At 36.6% G+C, this 16,929-nt stretch overlaps 1 protein-coding gene across 5 annotated transcripts in view; it reads left to right on the top strand.

Annotated features, from left to right (window-relative positions):
* Pak3 (p21 (RAC1) activated kinase 3) overlaps positions 1-16,929 on the top strand; it is a 290,822-nt gene that overhangs the window by 189,275 nt on the left and 84,618 nt on the right. For all 5 annotated transcript variants that reach the window (XM_008852948.3, XM_029556029.1, XM_029556026.1 and 2 more), the window contains one exon: positions 14,700-14,800. In XM_008852948.3, coding sequence (XP_008851170.1) covers positions 14,700-14,800 — 101 coding nt within the window. The remainder of the gene's footprint in view (positions 1-14,699; positions 14,801-16,929) is intronic.

Below are 16,929 nucleotides of genomic sequence, written 5' to 3'. Positions count from 1 at the left end.
ATATATAATTGTTCTGATTTTTAGACTGTGTCATCATCTCTATGCCCTAGCAGGAGGCACTGCTATACAAGATGTATACTAAAGAAAAGTCTCAGCTATCATTAGTTGTCATGTTAGTCAAATGTTTTGTTCAATACACATTACTAATTTTCATATAATACACAATAAAATATACTTAGTCTGAAAACGTTATGCAATTTTTCTTTGGTGGTGCTGAAATCCCTTGGGAATCTTGCAGTAGTTCAAGGTGATTATCATTTCACTGAAAATGTGTAGAAAAGTCAATTAATGGTGGGGTCTGCTATCAAAACACAGGTGTCATAGACCTCTGCTTCCCAAATGCTGTTTGCATTCTTCTTGGGTCTCTGAATGTGGTTGTGTAGCTCAGTAAGGCATCCTTTTCAGAGACCACTGGCCTGTCCTCTGGAAAGTCTGAAGGACATAGTTCCTTACTTGTCCTCTGGAGTCAGTAATGTGTCCCAGGAGAAGAGCCTCCTAAGAGTCCCTTGTTGAAATGGGCAGAAGCTTGGATAAGGATGCACCTTCTTTTCTCTTAAGGTCTGTGTTCTCAGTTCAAGGCTAATAAACAGAAAACCGGCAAAAAAATGTGGTAGTTCACTAAAAACACTAGATAGTCAAATTGAAGAGAAGTATAGAATACAGAATTCAGAGGTGTATACACTAAGGAAAAGAGAGGAAGTAATATGTAAGCAGAAGGGTAGAAGGGGAAGAAGATACAGGAGATGCATGGGAGGAGAGAGAAGACAGAAGGGTGATATATCTAGCATTAACATGTGATGTGCAAGGAGAGATGCTGATAACCCAAGAGTTATGAAATTGCTTTCCTTCTTAAAGGAAATCATGCCTTTTCATCTTTCTTAAACTTGTACCCTGCATAATTATCCACTTAACTAGATGTGTCTAGCCAGGACACTGCCCCATCTTTGCCTTTTCCCCCCAAACATTTCCCATTGAAATCATTGCTTTGGTGATTTGAACAAGTACGTGCTACCTGGAAAGAAATGAGTAAGAGGCAACATCCGAATTATTTCCCAGAATGATCATTATAATTGGGTGTTTTGGAAGGTGAAACCACAGAAAACATTAAATATCTACATATGTGAATGGGGCTGACTAGATGGCTCATGTGGAACTGTCATTTCCTTTTCCTCATCTGATCATCTTCATGGAGCATTTAGACCATGAATTGGGCTTAGAGCTGCCCTTGCAGAATCCGGTACCACCTTGAGGTTTTATCTGTACATATACTGATTTTATAACCACTGAAGATCAGGTAGAAAGAAACATTGGCTTAATGTTTCTACCTAAGGAATGGAACTAGAGAAAGAAACTTCAAATAGGCTTATGAGATACTATGCATTACTAAGTGAGATATTTTCATTTTGCCATTGGGTGTCTCAGGACTTTAGCAAGTTCTACCTGAAGACAGGCGAATGGAGCTTACATGCTGGACCTTCCCAAATATACGCTTTTGGAATTTGCTAATATGATAAAAAGATAATATAATGACAATAGTGAATTCTTAAAATAGCCCTGTTGATGTTCAGACCTGAAAGCAACCATGGACACAGGGAATGTTTATTTCAAAGATAGCAGAAAGCTCAGGACCTACAGGGTAAGAGCCCCCGAGTGCCCTTTTGCCGTTCCTTTTTTTTGGCCTTGCAAAACAATCACAGCTTAAGAAGCAGAAGCACAGTACGTGATTACTCACAGGACACAAACATTTCTTTCCTGATACTGATATTATCTAGGTACAAAGTCCTACTATGGCTGCTATCTTCAAGAACATTTGGAACTTTGGAAGAACAAGCTCAAGATAAAGGTTGTTGTGTTGGTTAGTGTGCTGACTGACACCTCCACACAATTCCATGTGTGCAAGGAACTCTGTAGCATTCTTCCAACTTGCTTCTGACCTTCCAAAGAAGCTTGTCCAGTTAAATCTATGCTACCCAATCTCTTCTCTTTATACTTTTTGGTTCCCTACACCCAGTTCAGTTCTCTTTCTTGGTAGTTATATACTTCCACGGACATCAGTCGTAGCATGGGCATCTTTGGTTTAAAAACATTGCAGATTACTTAGCTTTTTATTAAAAATCATCACCCTGGTATTTAGTATATTATCAATGAAACTGTGTTTTGCAAGACCATTAGAGAGGTATTATAATGTTTACACTCACTTTCTTCAAGTAGTCTCTGACTGTGGTAGTCTTTTTAGGAAGCCACTTTATACAAGAAGGCATTTCAGGAACACCAAATCACTCCCACAAAGTTGATCTACTACTTAAAAAGCATGATGGATCTAGCACTTAAACCCCCAACCCTTAGTTCAGTGATTGCTTACCAGAAAATAAAAGTAAACTTGTTTTGAAAATAGGCATAACCCAATGGAATATGCAAAACGGAATTTTTAAAAAGAAAAAAAAAAACAGGTGAAACCTAGGTGGATTAACAATAATGAAGTTGGTTATTTATTTATTCAGTTAGTCTTTGCAAGTTATTTTTCCTCTTGGCCACACTTGCTAGCAGGAATCAATTAACCTTTAAAAAATCATTATTTTTCTCAAATACCTGTGTTGCTTTGAAGAGTTTAAGATTATTTCCTATTACAGAAATTAGATTTGATGATTATAAAAATGAAAATATTAACTTTGAAATAGAACAGAAGATTGCCTGTCATTTCCTCCTCCCGCTTACACTCATTCATAACCGGCCCTCTTCCTCAATTTGTAAGCACCTTCCTTTTCTACTCAGAATCAGTGAACATTTTGCCCAAGATGTTAGATTTAATCTAGAAATAATGTTATGTGGAGCCTTTCTAATGTTTAAATTTTTTAACCTCCCTTCACTGTTAGTTTGTTTAAATAATTGGAGCCAACAGTAAAATGGTGTTTTACACCTGATTTTCCATTGCAGTTACCACATAATATTTAAAATATTTTCAATGGGTCAAAACCCCAAAATATAAAAACTAGGCAATTATTTTTCCCACCATGCTAGGAAATATTTACATGTCATAAATTCAGGAGGCAAGAAATTCCTGTGGGTCTCATCCAAGTAGGATATTTGTATACAGAGCAGGTGTTTCAGAGTTCAGAACCTTGGAAGAAATCAGCCTCTCTGGAACTATTGATTTCACAAGGAGTGCCTGCTTCTTTGATACCCCCTGTAGGGCTACTGTTGCTATAGAAAGAACTTTTCTGAGATGCTTATTCTTAACCAGGTATAAAAATGGCTTTCCTCTTGAGAGTGATGGCACAGTGTGTTCTGTGATCCACAAATCAGAGGATGGAACCAAATGATACTAAAACAAAATAAAAACAGCAACTACTCTATGTTTAATTCACTGTCCTGGTAGTTAATTAGCCACTGAAGTGTTTTAAAGTTTACAGGTTGCAATGATAACATTCTATAGATTACTTTTGTGAAGGCACTGATTAGTAGCTTCTTAGAAACCGAAACATAAAAGAACCACTGAAGACATCTATCACCCTATTAAAGATTGACCAGCTCACTAATGATTTCCTGTTAGAAAAAACATGGAAGTTGTTATCCACAGAATGTGGATAGCCCTTTCAAAATAGTTTTTATATCCTTCACTACATGACTTTCCTAAAACAAAGCTTAGGAACATTGAAATGTAAAACAGGCTTCTTAGTATGGAGACCCAGTCACACTACACACACTGAAACTGTGCCTGCACAAATTATTTGGCTTCATGTATACATAACACAATGCACAAGATGAGCTTCAGGCATGATGCTACGTGTTATGGGATAAGGCTATTTCTCAGGAAAGCTAAAACCTTCAGCAACTCTAATACAAGTCTCCTAATGAATAGCTTTATTAGACCTCCTTTATCTCAAAAGACTCATGGAAGACCCTGTGATAGAGGTATTTATGCAAGCAGCAATCCGTAGGTCTGAGCTGCACACTGACTTTGAGTACAGATCTAATTATTGGTATCTCAGTTCAGAAATAAGATAATCTGTTTAATTTCTCCTTGTTTGTTCTCCAGTTCATGTATGTAGTGTCTTCAGCAATACGGTCTTACCATAAAGTTCTGGTGGCTAACCAAGAATAAGGACAGTGGCCACTATTGTTTGAGGGTCTGTGGAACACCTGGTCAACAGCTTCGAAAGAGGGAGTCCACTCGTGGCATTGGGCTTTTACTTTGCATGACTATGGTGTCTAGTAGGGGCAATGTCCCCCTGTTATAAGGTAATGCCTTTTAATCTATTTTTATAATGTATATGTATACACTTTAAGTAAATTCTATATTGTTAGGTTTCCATATGACTTTTTCTAAAGGAATTTCATGTTAGTTGTCCCTCCCCATACTCTCTCTCTTCTGCCTTACTCTCCCATCTTCCACTCCCTTTGATCAATCCTGATCTAGTCCCCTTTCCCCCTTTATCATTGCATTCTACTTCCTCTCCCAGGGAGCCTCCCCCAATCCCCTACCACACATGGCTATTTATTAGGTTTTTTTTAACCTCTCTGGATTTTCAAATCGAAACATACACATCTAAGATTTCAAAACTAACATGCAGCTATGAGAGAGAACATACGACATTTGTCTTTCTGGATCTGGGTTACCGCATTCAGAAAGATTGTTTCCAGTTCCATCCATTTACCTGGAAATTTCATAATTTGGTGATTTAAGAACTGATTAATATTCAACAAAATCCCAGCATAAACATGGGGAAGTGGGTAAGAAACCCCAACCCTATCTGAGGAACTGCTGGCCACCAATGACTGCTGGAAAGGCAGATTCAGTCTCATTTAAGGTGAGATTCTTAGCATGTAGACCAGGCTCCAGTGGATGAACCCACGCCAAAGGGCATTTAGAGACACAAATCTGATTCTATTGGCATATGTGTGTGTATGTGTGTGTGTGTGTGTGTGTGTGTGTGTGTGTGTGCGTAATATATAATAGATATATATTAGAGTACAAATATTTGGAAATTTCATAATTTGGTGATTTAAGAACTGATTAATATTCAACAAAATCCCAGCATAAACATGGGGAAGTGGGTAAGAAACCCCAACCCTATCTGAGGAACTGCTGGCCACCAATGACTGCTGGAAAGGCAGATTCAGTCTCATTTAAGGTGAGATTCTTAGCATGTAGACCAGGCTCCAGTGGATGAACCCACGCCAAAGGGCATTTAGAGACACAAATCTGATTCTATTGGCATATGTGTGTGTGTGTGTGTGTGTGTGTGTGTGTGTGTGTGCGTAATATATAATAGATGTATATTAGAGTACAAAAATTTTGTAAGGAGTTAGAAAGGGGGAGTGCAGATACAGGAGGGGATCTAAATATCAAAATATATTGTATGAAATTCACAAAATTTTAAAATCAAAAATATTTGCCAGGTGGCACATGCCTCTAATCCCAGCACTTGGGAGGCACAGGCAGGTGAATCTTTGTGAGTTCAAGGCCAGTCTGGTCTACAGAGTGCATTTCAGGCCACCTGGGGCTACATGGAGACCCTGTCTCAAAAAAAATTTTTAATTTAAAAAGAAATAAGATAATATGGAACATGTTTGAACTGCTCACCTCACCCTCAAAATAGTTGTGCTGCTTTGTATGTGTCTATCCCTGTGTGTGTATTGAGAGAGAAAGCCCCTTGTCCTCAGGTAATTTTCTATCTAATTTCAAAAATAGCACATATATGTGTGCATACAGTTTATAGAAAATGCCTGCACATGTACACAAAAAAGAGAGGGATGGGGAAGGAGTAAGAGCAGGAATAAAGAAAGGAGGGAGAAAGAAATAAGAAACGTCCAATAACTGACTTTAGAAGCGTCAGATGCAATAATAGGTAGGTTTTTCACATTTTTCTATTGCACATTCATCGTTTATTTTCAGCCCAAGTAAAGCCTGCCTGCACCAGGGCATGTGTACCTTAATAGCACATACCTAACTAGGTTTCCTTTAGGAAATCTCTATTATGTCATCCACCTGCTTACAAACCTTTCACACATATTTGTTGCCATTATCTCTACTTTCATCTTTTTGTCTTTTTTCTATAATTTTTACTGAACTCTTGTGAGTTTCATACAATACATCTTATCCATATTTAGGCCCCCTCCCCTGTCTGCACTCCCCCATAGCCCACACACCAGTGATTTTCAAAACTTATTTCCTATTTATTTACTGTTGTCCTCTTATAAACATCTATTTGCTGTATGCATTCTTACTCCTGACCTTTTGCTTCTACTGTCTTTCCTACTTCCAATATTGTAGACTTTTCTGTTTGGCATTTATGGCTCATCTCTCAAGTCCCAGTTCCAGTAAGTTCTGACTGTCCATAACAGATACCTGTGATATTTTTGACTATGGCATGCATTGATTCTCTGTCATTCCTAGCAAAGTACCTAGTTTTCTTTAGTCTGGTAGGATTAGCTGCTGTTTGTTTATTGAGCTCATTCTTCCAGTTAATTTGAGAGTTTAGAATATTGCTTAAGTTCCTAATGAATCATCTGGCATAACCTGTAGCTACATTGATCTTTAATTTAATGGATCCTTCCTAACTGACCCATTGACTGATTCAAAGAAAATGAAAACAAATTGAGTCAGAAGCAAGAGCGAGTTGTTCTTTATTGTGAGGCTTTTAAAAATCTTACCTCAGAGAAGTAGCCAATCTGTCTGTTTACTTTTCTTCACAAAAATTATTTTTATGTTTTAAAATATGCTTAATATGATATTTTGGGTTGGGCTTTCACCATTAATGTGTTTTAAGTGTTGTCTTTTAAATTGTGCCGTACATACTGTAATATTCTTATACACTTTGCATTGCTTTTTAAAATGATAATTTTTTGTGTGTGCTTCTAGGTTGAATTTATGTTAAAGCTTTCTTTGTGTCTGTCTTCTACCACTACTTTTGTTTTCCTACATATTCTAAAAAGTAATTCTACCAGCAGCTATATGATGTATAGTAAAGTTCAACAAAACTGTGGAATCTTCAGGGACTACGACAAGTGGACCTTCTAGAACAAATAAGACTTAGGTGACAGCGTTTTAAAATAAATTGTAGAAGGTAAACAGCCCTATCCAGGGATTTTACCCAAGGGCGAACTGTTTGTTTCGTGTACCTTGAACTCTTCCCAGTTGTGTTACCAGTATATCTCTTTGACACCAAAATGGCACCTGCCAAGAGATGTGACTGAATGAATACAGATTAATCTCCATCACTAGGGAAAACATAACTAACTCTATGGAAAACTTCAAATACAAAAATAATTTTATAACATATCCCTTACTTTCTTGGTGGACTTAGGTCATTGTTTCTTCATCCTTGAACACATAGCAAATAAGCATGATCTGTCTCCATAAGGTCTCATTTAATTTTATGAAGGCCATCCATTCATTCCTTCAAGTCTTTCTTTCTTTGCTTCCTTATTAAATATTCAGTCTTCTACTGTTCTGGGGTAAGGAAGGACTAAATCTCAGTCTCTGCCTTTTAGGAAATTGTTGGCCTAGTAAGGGACACAAACAAGTTAGTCTGATTATAATTTAGTGTGGTAAGTAAAAGACAGAGGAGAACACTGAGAAGGGACATCTGTTGAAGACTGAAGGGAAAAGGCAGATAGGGAAGGCTTCCTGGAGGAGATGGCCACTAAAAAGAGGTGAGTCTTAAAACAAAAAGCATAGAGCAAGACATGTAAGGAGTGACTGGCATTCCTAGGAGAAAGAACAGCATTGTAAAAGCAGTAGCATGAAGCACTGCCACTTGAGTTTCTATGATGATAACTACAAAAAGTTCAGACTAGTTAGCACAAAGACTCAGAGTAGGAAAGGCAGGAGATGAAGCAACGGAGGAGGCATGTAAGTCGGAATTGACTAACTTAGGGACCTGCATCAGTAGGACTAGGATAGTAAATGCAGATACAGTATTTAGAAGGGAGAATTAATAAAAGTATGGGATGAATCAAGTTGTGGAAAGAAAGAATGGAGAAGGATGAGGTAGGAAACAAAGGAGATGTAGTTTCATGTTGTTTCAGAAATATTTACTGTGAAGGAAAATATAAGGCAACCAAACAGATGTTCAATAGCAGGTTAACTACAATGGGATTGGGATATTCTCAAGAGGGCAAAACTGAAAAGTACCTGTGGGATGTCACTAGTGTAGATGGTGATATAAAAAAAGCATGTGGAAGAGATGAACCAAGGGAAAGTGTATTGATAAGGAGAGATGACCTAAGACAGGTTCTATGATGCTATTTAGGCAACCAATATACAAAATCTCCTGTAAATGAATCTGAAAAAGACCACAAACATAGAATTGGATTCTATCAAAGAACTGTGTAGAGGGGTTTCATATACTTTCAAAGAAGTGTATGGTTAACCATATTAGTTTTGATTAAGAGAACAATGGTTGTAAGGGCTGAAAAGAGGCACTTGGGCAAAGAAAGATTAATTTGTGTCTTCTGAGAGTCATTACAGTGATTTGGGAAGTGAGAAACAAAGTGTAAATTGCTTTTTGAAGAAGTTTAATGTAAATAAGGAAATGGTGAGAGTTTATAACACAGATGTGAGGTGGTAGAAGAGATTTAATTTTGAATGACAAGAGTGATCTCAGCATGTCTTTTAAGCCTAAAAGGAGGTTCTAGGGGAGAGGAGAGAGACTGAAGAAGCAAGAAGAAAAGGGACATAACTGATAGAATGAGAAATGACAGGGACTAGTCTCCATAGCAGCAATTGGGGAATACATCTTAGGTGTAAGGAAGGACCTGCTTCCAGTGAGAAGAGAGAAGGGAAAATGTTACTGACACCCACAACTGCATCGACATCAGAGAAGTTAATTCAGAGGAGGCCCCAGTAGATGACCACCATTTTTCTTAGTGAGTTAGAAGTAAGATCATAGGTAATGATAAGGCAAGATTGGGTAAAATACCAGTTTGAGTGAAGTGGTGGAATTCTGTAGTATTTAGTAAAGGTACCGAGGAATGAAGATGGCAAGAGGTCAGGAAAATATTGCCAAAATTAATGTCCCAACTAAGGTCTCTGATCCTCATAATAAACACCAATCCACATGACCATGTTATTCCCACTCCCCCCAAAACATTCTCAGCAACTTTAGTATAGAAGTGGAGAGATTTTTTCATGGTTACATTCTGTCAGGGTGTGGTTTTGTTGGACAATTGCAAGAGGAGGTCATGCAGTGATTGCTTCAAGGACTAACAGGATTTATTTACATGATGCTCTGGAGGATATAGGCCAGGGAGGTATAGAAATTGGCTTCATATGGAGAGAGCCAGAGAATAGAGGTTTTATTGGCATTCAAGGACAAGTAGTATAGGTATAAGGCCTTGATGGAATTAGAAGGCTAGTAGGCTGGGAGGCTGTGCTTACAGCACCAGTAAATAGGATTGAATATTTCTGGAAAATGAAAATACCCAGAACGACTGTTGTTCTCCACTCTAGCTGCAGATTGTCTCTGGAGTTTCAAAAATCATTTGTCCAGGTATTGTCTACAGAAGTCCTGACAGTTCTGGCTTGGCATTAGACATGGATGTTTTGTGGATCTCTACATAGTATTATGATGTGCAACCTTAACTGAGAACCATTGCTTCAGAAGATGACCTTGGAAGTAAACTGCAAACCTGGAAGGGAGGTAAAGCTGATCAGAGCTGAGGAAGGTCAAAGATTCACCTAAGGAAAGGACATGGAGGAGTTTCCCACTTACGTTTTCAATTTAAGAGTGATGGCAGTGTCAATATTATGAATGAAGACTGGGAGCCAAAGTCTTCAATGAACAGGGGCATGAACAGGAGGAAAAAGTGGCAATACCTTCAGAAGAAGATATCTTTGTAGGAAGTATAGAAGTACTGGTCCAAAATAAAGAATTTGGAGTAAAATGTCAGAAATTGTAGCTTCCTCATTCTGCCGGGTATAAAGACTTGACATGGGAAAGAATGGACAATGTCCATCAGGGTATCTGGGGAAGCAGTTACACTCCTCAAGTAACTGACAGCTTTAGGATGGGGCTGTAGCTATCACCTTTAAAATAGATTATCCAGATAAGAGTGATGTACAGTGAAAGTTGAGAACCTAAGGCAAGAGGTGATGAGAGAATTTAATGAAAAGTTTGAAGGTGAAAGAGAATTTTTTCTTAATGAGACAAGTTCCAGCCACTAGAGAGAATGTATACTATTAGGACTGGGTATAGATGAGACGATAGAGTATTTGAAGGCCTTGTCTTTCTTTACGTGGTAGTAGAATAGAGATAGATGTCAGCATAAGAGACTCAGATGAGTTTTGGTAGCCCTTAGGTGATAAGCAGAATTCATTCACATTTAAAATGTCCTAAGGCCAAATGTCCTTTGCAGTTTGTGGTCCAGCCTGTAATCTGACATTGTTCTGTGTTGTAGAAGAATATGAGAACTACATTTAGAAAGTGATGCTCACTTGGACATCTGTTCTCTGCAAATAATAACCTTGAGCTAATCATGCTGAATCTGTGCCCAATAATCAGTTTAGAATGAGTTTTAATATACTTGACCAATAATCACAGAATTTTAGGGGAGGGAAAATATTTTAGAATTCCTAAGAAATAAAGGAAAAATGAGTTCTTATCTAAGCTCCATTCAATCACTAAATATGTACTAAAGCCTAGAGAAAAAGATGTTATTTTTCTTTAAAATGCCACAGAGTAATGTAGCTATTACTATCTTAGTTTCTTGGACTATAGTGGAGATTATGTTCAAACAGTAGGCCTGAATTTTACCAGCTGTGTATACCTTGGTATATGGTTGAAATGAGAAAACCCTAGAATTTCTCATGGTAAATCCTCATTAAAGGGTGTTTTGAGGGTGGAGGTCCAAGGGCGTCCTGGCGAATGTTAGATGCACACCGATGTCATGTGTCTTGCATTTATCTAGAGGCATAGGTATGCAAAGAACAAATAGTAATCCAGTGTTGGTAAGTGCTAAGTTTAGAGAATACACTGGGTGATTCTATCGGAACATTAACTGAGGAACATTGATGTTTGTCTGCTGAGCAAAGATAGCATAAGTTTTGCCATTGTACAAGCAAGAAGCCTGAGGGACAGTCTTTAAGAATAAAGACTGACAAAGTGCTTGTACCTAAATTATGTGAAATCCTAGGTTTGATGTCCGATATGGCAAAAAAAAAAAAAGAAAAGAAAAGAAAAATAATAAGGACTTAAGGGAGTAATCCATATAGAGTTTGGCAGGAGGAGGTAAAAAGTACAAGTTTCCAGCCTTTGGCCTAGTGTGAATAAACACTTGAAGGTGAGAGAAAATCCAGGCATCTAGGAAGCATCAAATGAGTGCAGCTAGTGGGCTCCATGAGAACAGAAGAGGCTGGATAGGTAAGTTATGATAAGATCATGCAGGCTCTGGTATATCATGCTAAGGAGAATCAGTTTTAATATATGAGTAATGAGAAGGGCATTTGAGGATCTTAAAAGCAAGAGCGAAATGAGTTGAAGAGGACAAAATTGGAAGGGGCAGGAGAGAAATACCGGTGCCTTGGACAAAGATAGTAGTTTTTGAAGATAAAAGAAGAATGGATTCAAGACAATTTTTGGAGATGGAATAAAAAAATTGGTGGTCAATTAATGTTGAAATAAAATAGAAGTCAAAGATGCCTCCAAAATTGTAGGTGTTTTCAACTGTGCCAGTGTAGCGTATGATTAGTTAGTGGCTAAGAGTGAGCATATGCTTATAGCATCCAGGAAATCAGGGGTGCCCCAAAGGTGGAAACATTACGATTTGGAACATATGGCTTTTTAAAAGACTCAAATAATCATAAGAACATCAATATGTTTCCCTTGTTTTGGATTTCCTTACTTTTCTTGCTTTATAATAATATATTTCAGTCATCCATTGAAAGTGAATGTTAAAACCTCTTCTTTACTTTACTCCTCCCAAAAGAGGAGTTTAAGGTGTTCCTTCTAATTTGGGTAATCAGTGGTCCCATTTCTCTGAGACAGGGAATTCTAGAGTTGGAACAAGTTTGGGCTTCTTGCCTCTGAAGTGAAGGCAAAACACTGGCTGTCAGGCAACCTCCTGGGGGACATTATTAAACTAAGTCTATAGATAACTGTTCAAATGTAGTATTTACATCTAAAGCAGTATGTTAGAAATGTTTAGCCAATACTAATAGAACAGTTGGGAGACTTTACTCACTGACAATGAGGCCATGAAAGAAAGTTGACATAAAGATCTGAGACCTAATGTAGGAGTTCTTCAACTGGATCCTACAGGATTTTAATGTGAATGTGAATTACTAAATTTTGATAGGCAGAAGTCCTATGGATTTCTTTAGGGTTTTCACAATGGACTTGACCCTGTCGATATTACCAAGGGTTGGTTTCCTGAATGAAATGAATGAAACTGTTTGAACAGGGTTCATTGCTGTTACTGTTGTTGTTTGTTTCATTTTGTTTTTTTGTTTTGGAGACAGGGTCTCACTATGTAGCCCTGGGTGGCACGCAGCTCACTATATAGACCAAGCTGGCCTTGAATTCACAGAGATCTATTTGTTCATGCCTCAAAAGTGCTGCAATTAAAGAAATATACTACCACGCCCAGCCTTCCATGGGGTTCTTAAATCTCCAACTCTTCCAAAACTCTGGGGGAGCTTTGACAATAATATACTTGTAATTTTCTATTGTTCTTTACTTTTAAAAAGCCTTCCTCAAAGAAAGAACAAATGAATACATACATGCATACATACATACGTATATACGTCATTCTCTGTCATTCACAGATTAGGCAGTTACGTTACATAGGCTAGTATCTGGGAATGGACTAAATCCAGGAGAATTGAATGTGCCTAGAGAAGACATTGCAGAAGGACAAAGACTGCACTAGTAAAGGCAGAAGGTTAAAAAAAAAAAGAAAAAAACATGACATTTAGAGAAATAATGTCTACTGGGTGAAAAGTCAGACCATGCTGTCAAGGAAATGCAGAGACAAGTGTTCAGCCATGTCTAGTGAGGATGGAAGATCAGAAAAAAAAGAAAAGGCAAAGATTTACAGGAGTTGTTTTAGTGGAACAAGAACAAGTGAAAACTATTCCATTTGCATTTCTAAACAAGTAACAATAATAATTAAACAAGTATAACTGGTCACTACAGTACACACACATACAGAAGAATTCAGAGTACTTACTGAAAGCTCTCAATTCTCTGTTCACTTACGAGAACATTCATCAATAAAGTAAACTTGGTGTAAACAATGGACTTTTGCTGAGATTAAGGATGGCACATATGTAACTGGAAATAATCAATCCTAAATGTGTTCTATGACCAGATAAAAGCTTTAAGCTCTGTTTCCCTTGACCTCATCTTTTTTTTCCTGATCTCATGTAGCACCTCTAGCCTTTTGTTTCTGTCCACTGGCTGGAAGGAAAAATGAAGTAGTGAGAGGGAATGGAAAGAGAAAAGAAGCCTAAAGAACAGCATTTGAATGTGAAAGGTTTTGAATTTAAAATTGCATGTTGTCTAATTCAGGCTGAGGAAACATCTAGTTTCAACTGAGTAAACCACAAGTATGCTAACTTCCTCAGTATTGAGAAGGTAGGCTTTTTAGTATGAACTGTAGTCTGATAAAGGGTATGTAGGCAAATACGTTTGTATGTCTTTTATGAAAGATAGCAATTGTAATTTACAGTGTTTCTGTGCTTCTTCCTTCTTGGGAATTATTTCTATATATACTAATTTCCATTATAGTTCTTAAATTAATTTCTTCACTAGGTATATATTTAAAGATTTTTGACTAATTAACTGCCAATACTTTTTTTTCATAATTATGTCACCATGAAAAATCTAGTACTTGAGAAAGGCATTGACTTTGAATGGCTCATATGATAAACTATAGTGAGGATACACAAAATCAACAAAATATAAGGACTAACCCAAAAACTTATTTGTAGTTTCTATAAATTAGTAAAATTTATTTACAAAATCATCAATTTGTAATTTTTAATAGCAATATCCTGGACTGGAAAGGGTTAAAATGGTTTAAAAGAAGGATTTGTAACATCATTGATTTGTAATAGTATCTTCCTTGGAAAAATACCAAGGTATGCTCCATAACATAAGCATGTAAAATAAGGAAGTTTCAACTTTGCTAGAGTTGATATTTAAATGATTCATCAGAATTTTATAGACAGCCAAGATGCTTTTCTTCTCTTTACAATGGAAAGCTTTAATCTAACATGAATGTAAGTAGTTTAATATTTACTAAGTGGTATTTGATCCAACAAAGCCAGTTAAACACAGCATGATCAGATACTTGTTGGTTATATCATTACACTGATAAATATGAAAAACTATGTGAACAGTGGTTTTCTTTGTGGTTTAGAAATTTGAGGGATGTGGGAGAGACATGGTCTCACTTCGTAGCCCAGGGATTCTTCAAACTTGTGATCGGCCTACCTTTGCTGGCACTATATGCATACATTACCACACAGAGTCGATTTTGAATATTTTAAAATCATTTCGACATACTATTTTTCACCAAATACTCAGTCACTTCTCCAAATAAAATGGGAATTTCTAGATAGTACTAGTTTTGTTAAAATTGTATTAGAGTCAGTTGTCTTTGTACCTTATAATTTTTTTGATGAACCGACTTATACAACTTATGGAAGCCAAAACTGTACCTCAAATAAATACATATTAACATTTTGCTTTTAGCCAATAAGAAGAAAGAGAAAGAACGCCCAGAGATCTCTCTTCCTTCAGACTTTGAGCATACGATTCATGTGGGGTTTGATGCAGTCACCGGGGAATTCACTGTAAGTAAGCTCCTTATTTTGTTTTGTAAGCCATGAAAAAAAAATCTATTCACTTCGTGAAAATAGATTTCAAGTAAGAATTAGTAGGGTCCAAAGGGTCAGACTAAAGATGGACTTTGCTTGGACAATCATGAATGGAAATATAAAGTGGACAAGAACATTGGCAAAATATTTTGTCCATCTTTTTAAAAAGATCTGCTCACACTATAACTTCAAGTTACTGCAAAATATTTATTTGGTAAGGCACAAAAATTGTACCTATGGTAAGGAGACCCTGACTGAACCTGTTCTTTAATCATATAAGGTGAATCAAAGGATCATGCATTCAACTTGGCCAGTAAAGGCAGTCCATCTGAATAATTCAGGCTTTACAGTGAGACCTGAATTACCCAAATCAGCTAACTGCACTAACAAAAATTTCTGTAATAGTCACCTATTCTTCCCTTTGATTTTAAGAACATAGATCATTTCTTAAGATTACTAGTAGGCATGTGTTGTATACATTCAAAACCACAAATCCTGTAATTAGAAATACTGATGGGTATATATGACATACACATGAGTAGTTATATGATTAAATGAGTAGTTATATGATTAAATATATATGAATGAACATATATATATGTATGAACAATCTGTAATAATTAACAACATGATATCTGGATACATCGCTGTAGATCTAGCCCTTCTCTGGATGCATGTGCTCAAATAGCACAAGATCTCAAATCTATGCCATTTTGTATCTTTTGAGACAATTATCTGGCACCTCCTTTCTTACGTGGGTGAGGGAAAAGATTTTGTTAGAAATATGGCCTCATATTTCAACCAAAATGTGCATTCTGAAATAATAAGGAGCATTAAATGAATTTGGAAAATAAAAACTTTGATCAGAGCCATCACTATTAATTCTTGGCTTGTTTAAGCCCAAGAAACATGTAGATATTAAAGAGTTAAATGTCCTGTTTCATAGCACAGTGGCTAGTGAATAGACTGTGTCATATAATTAAGTTTGAGGGAAGGAACAGATCAATTTGATTTGGTGAACTAAACTACATTGCTGAATTGGCAGCCAAATTATTTTATTTGTTCAGTTCTGGAAGTAAGAAATTTGAGAATAAAATAAAAACAGAGGAAATGTGTTGGCCTCTTAAATTGGTATGGGCTGATTATTTCTGTGTTCTCCAGAACAAGCAGAAGAGAACATTAAGAAACAATGACACTGGTAAAATTGTGGTAGATATGAGTTAACTAATTTCGTTATCAGAATCAAAGACAGTGTTTAAATGCCACTTACTCTGAGCCCGACTGTTATTTTATTGCCAGCAGGTTCTCTTAGCTATATGTTGAAATTATAAACTCACTATCAACACTACCATCACCATTTCCCCACCAGATAAATGTTATTTTACAACCTGACCATTATATGTTTTAAAAGATCCAAAGAGATTATAACTATTTCTGAAATTTGAAACTAGAAAAGCCCTCAAACTTCATATTTTTGCCTAATAACTTCTCTTTTTTTTATTTTAAGAATTTTGTTTTATCCTGTCCCTCGGTGCTCCTCTTCTGTTTAATCTTATCTTAGTTTTGTTGCTGTTATTCCATGTTTTTCTTTCCTTGTTTTTTTCTCTTTTTTCTTTTGAGGTTCTGTTGTGAAATTGTTCTCCGTGATTTACCTCATCTGATATTCTGGGTCACATCCACGTTTTTATTCTTCCCACTTCTCTACCTTATTTGATATCTTATGCTGTAAAGGTCCCATCTTTAGCCCTTTATTTGTTCTTTCTGGGTTCTGAATGGCAATAAAATAAAACTAAACAACCTCCATCTTCCTAAGTGTAACACCAGCCATTTTCATGTTGATCTAAATTAGAACCCAGTGAACCAATCTGAGAAAGATGAGGTGGAATATGTGAAGACAGCCTTCCAGTCTTATACAACCACATAAAAAAAAGCCTTGAAGTAAATTTTATTTTAGACAAAATAGCTGTTTAGAAAGAATTAACTGATAGAAATTCATTCAACATATTGACATATATAGACTGAATTTGGAAATTTGAAGTCCTTCATTGTCATCTTGATGATCTTTAGTAACTACTTGTCCACACATTTTTTCAAGATTCTAAATT

The sequence above is a fragment of the Nannospalax galili genome, unplaced genomic scaffold (genome assembly GCF_000622305.1).
Source record: "Nannospalax galili isolate Female #2095 unplaced genomic scaffold, S.galili_v1.0 scaffold25, whole genome shotgun sequence".
Classification (NCBI taxonomy): Eukaryota; Metazoa; Chordata; class Mammalia; order Rodentia; family Spalacidae; genus Nannospalax; species Nannospalax galili.
The sequence above is the reverse complement of the archived record's forward strand: the minus strand, read 5'-3'. Positions and strand labels throughout refer to the sequence as shown.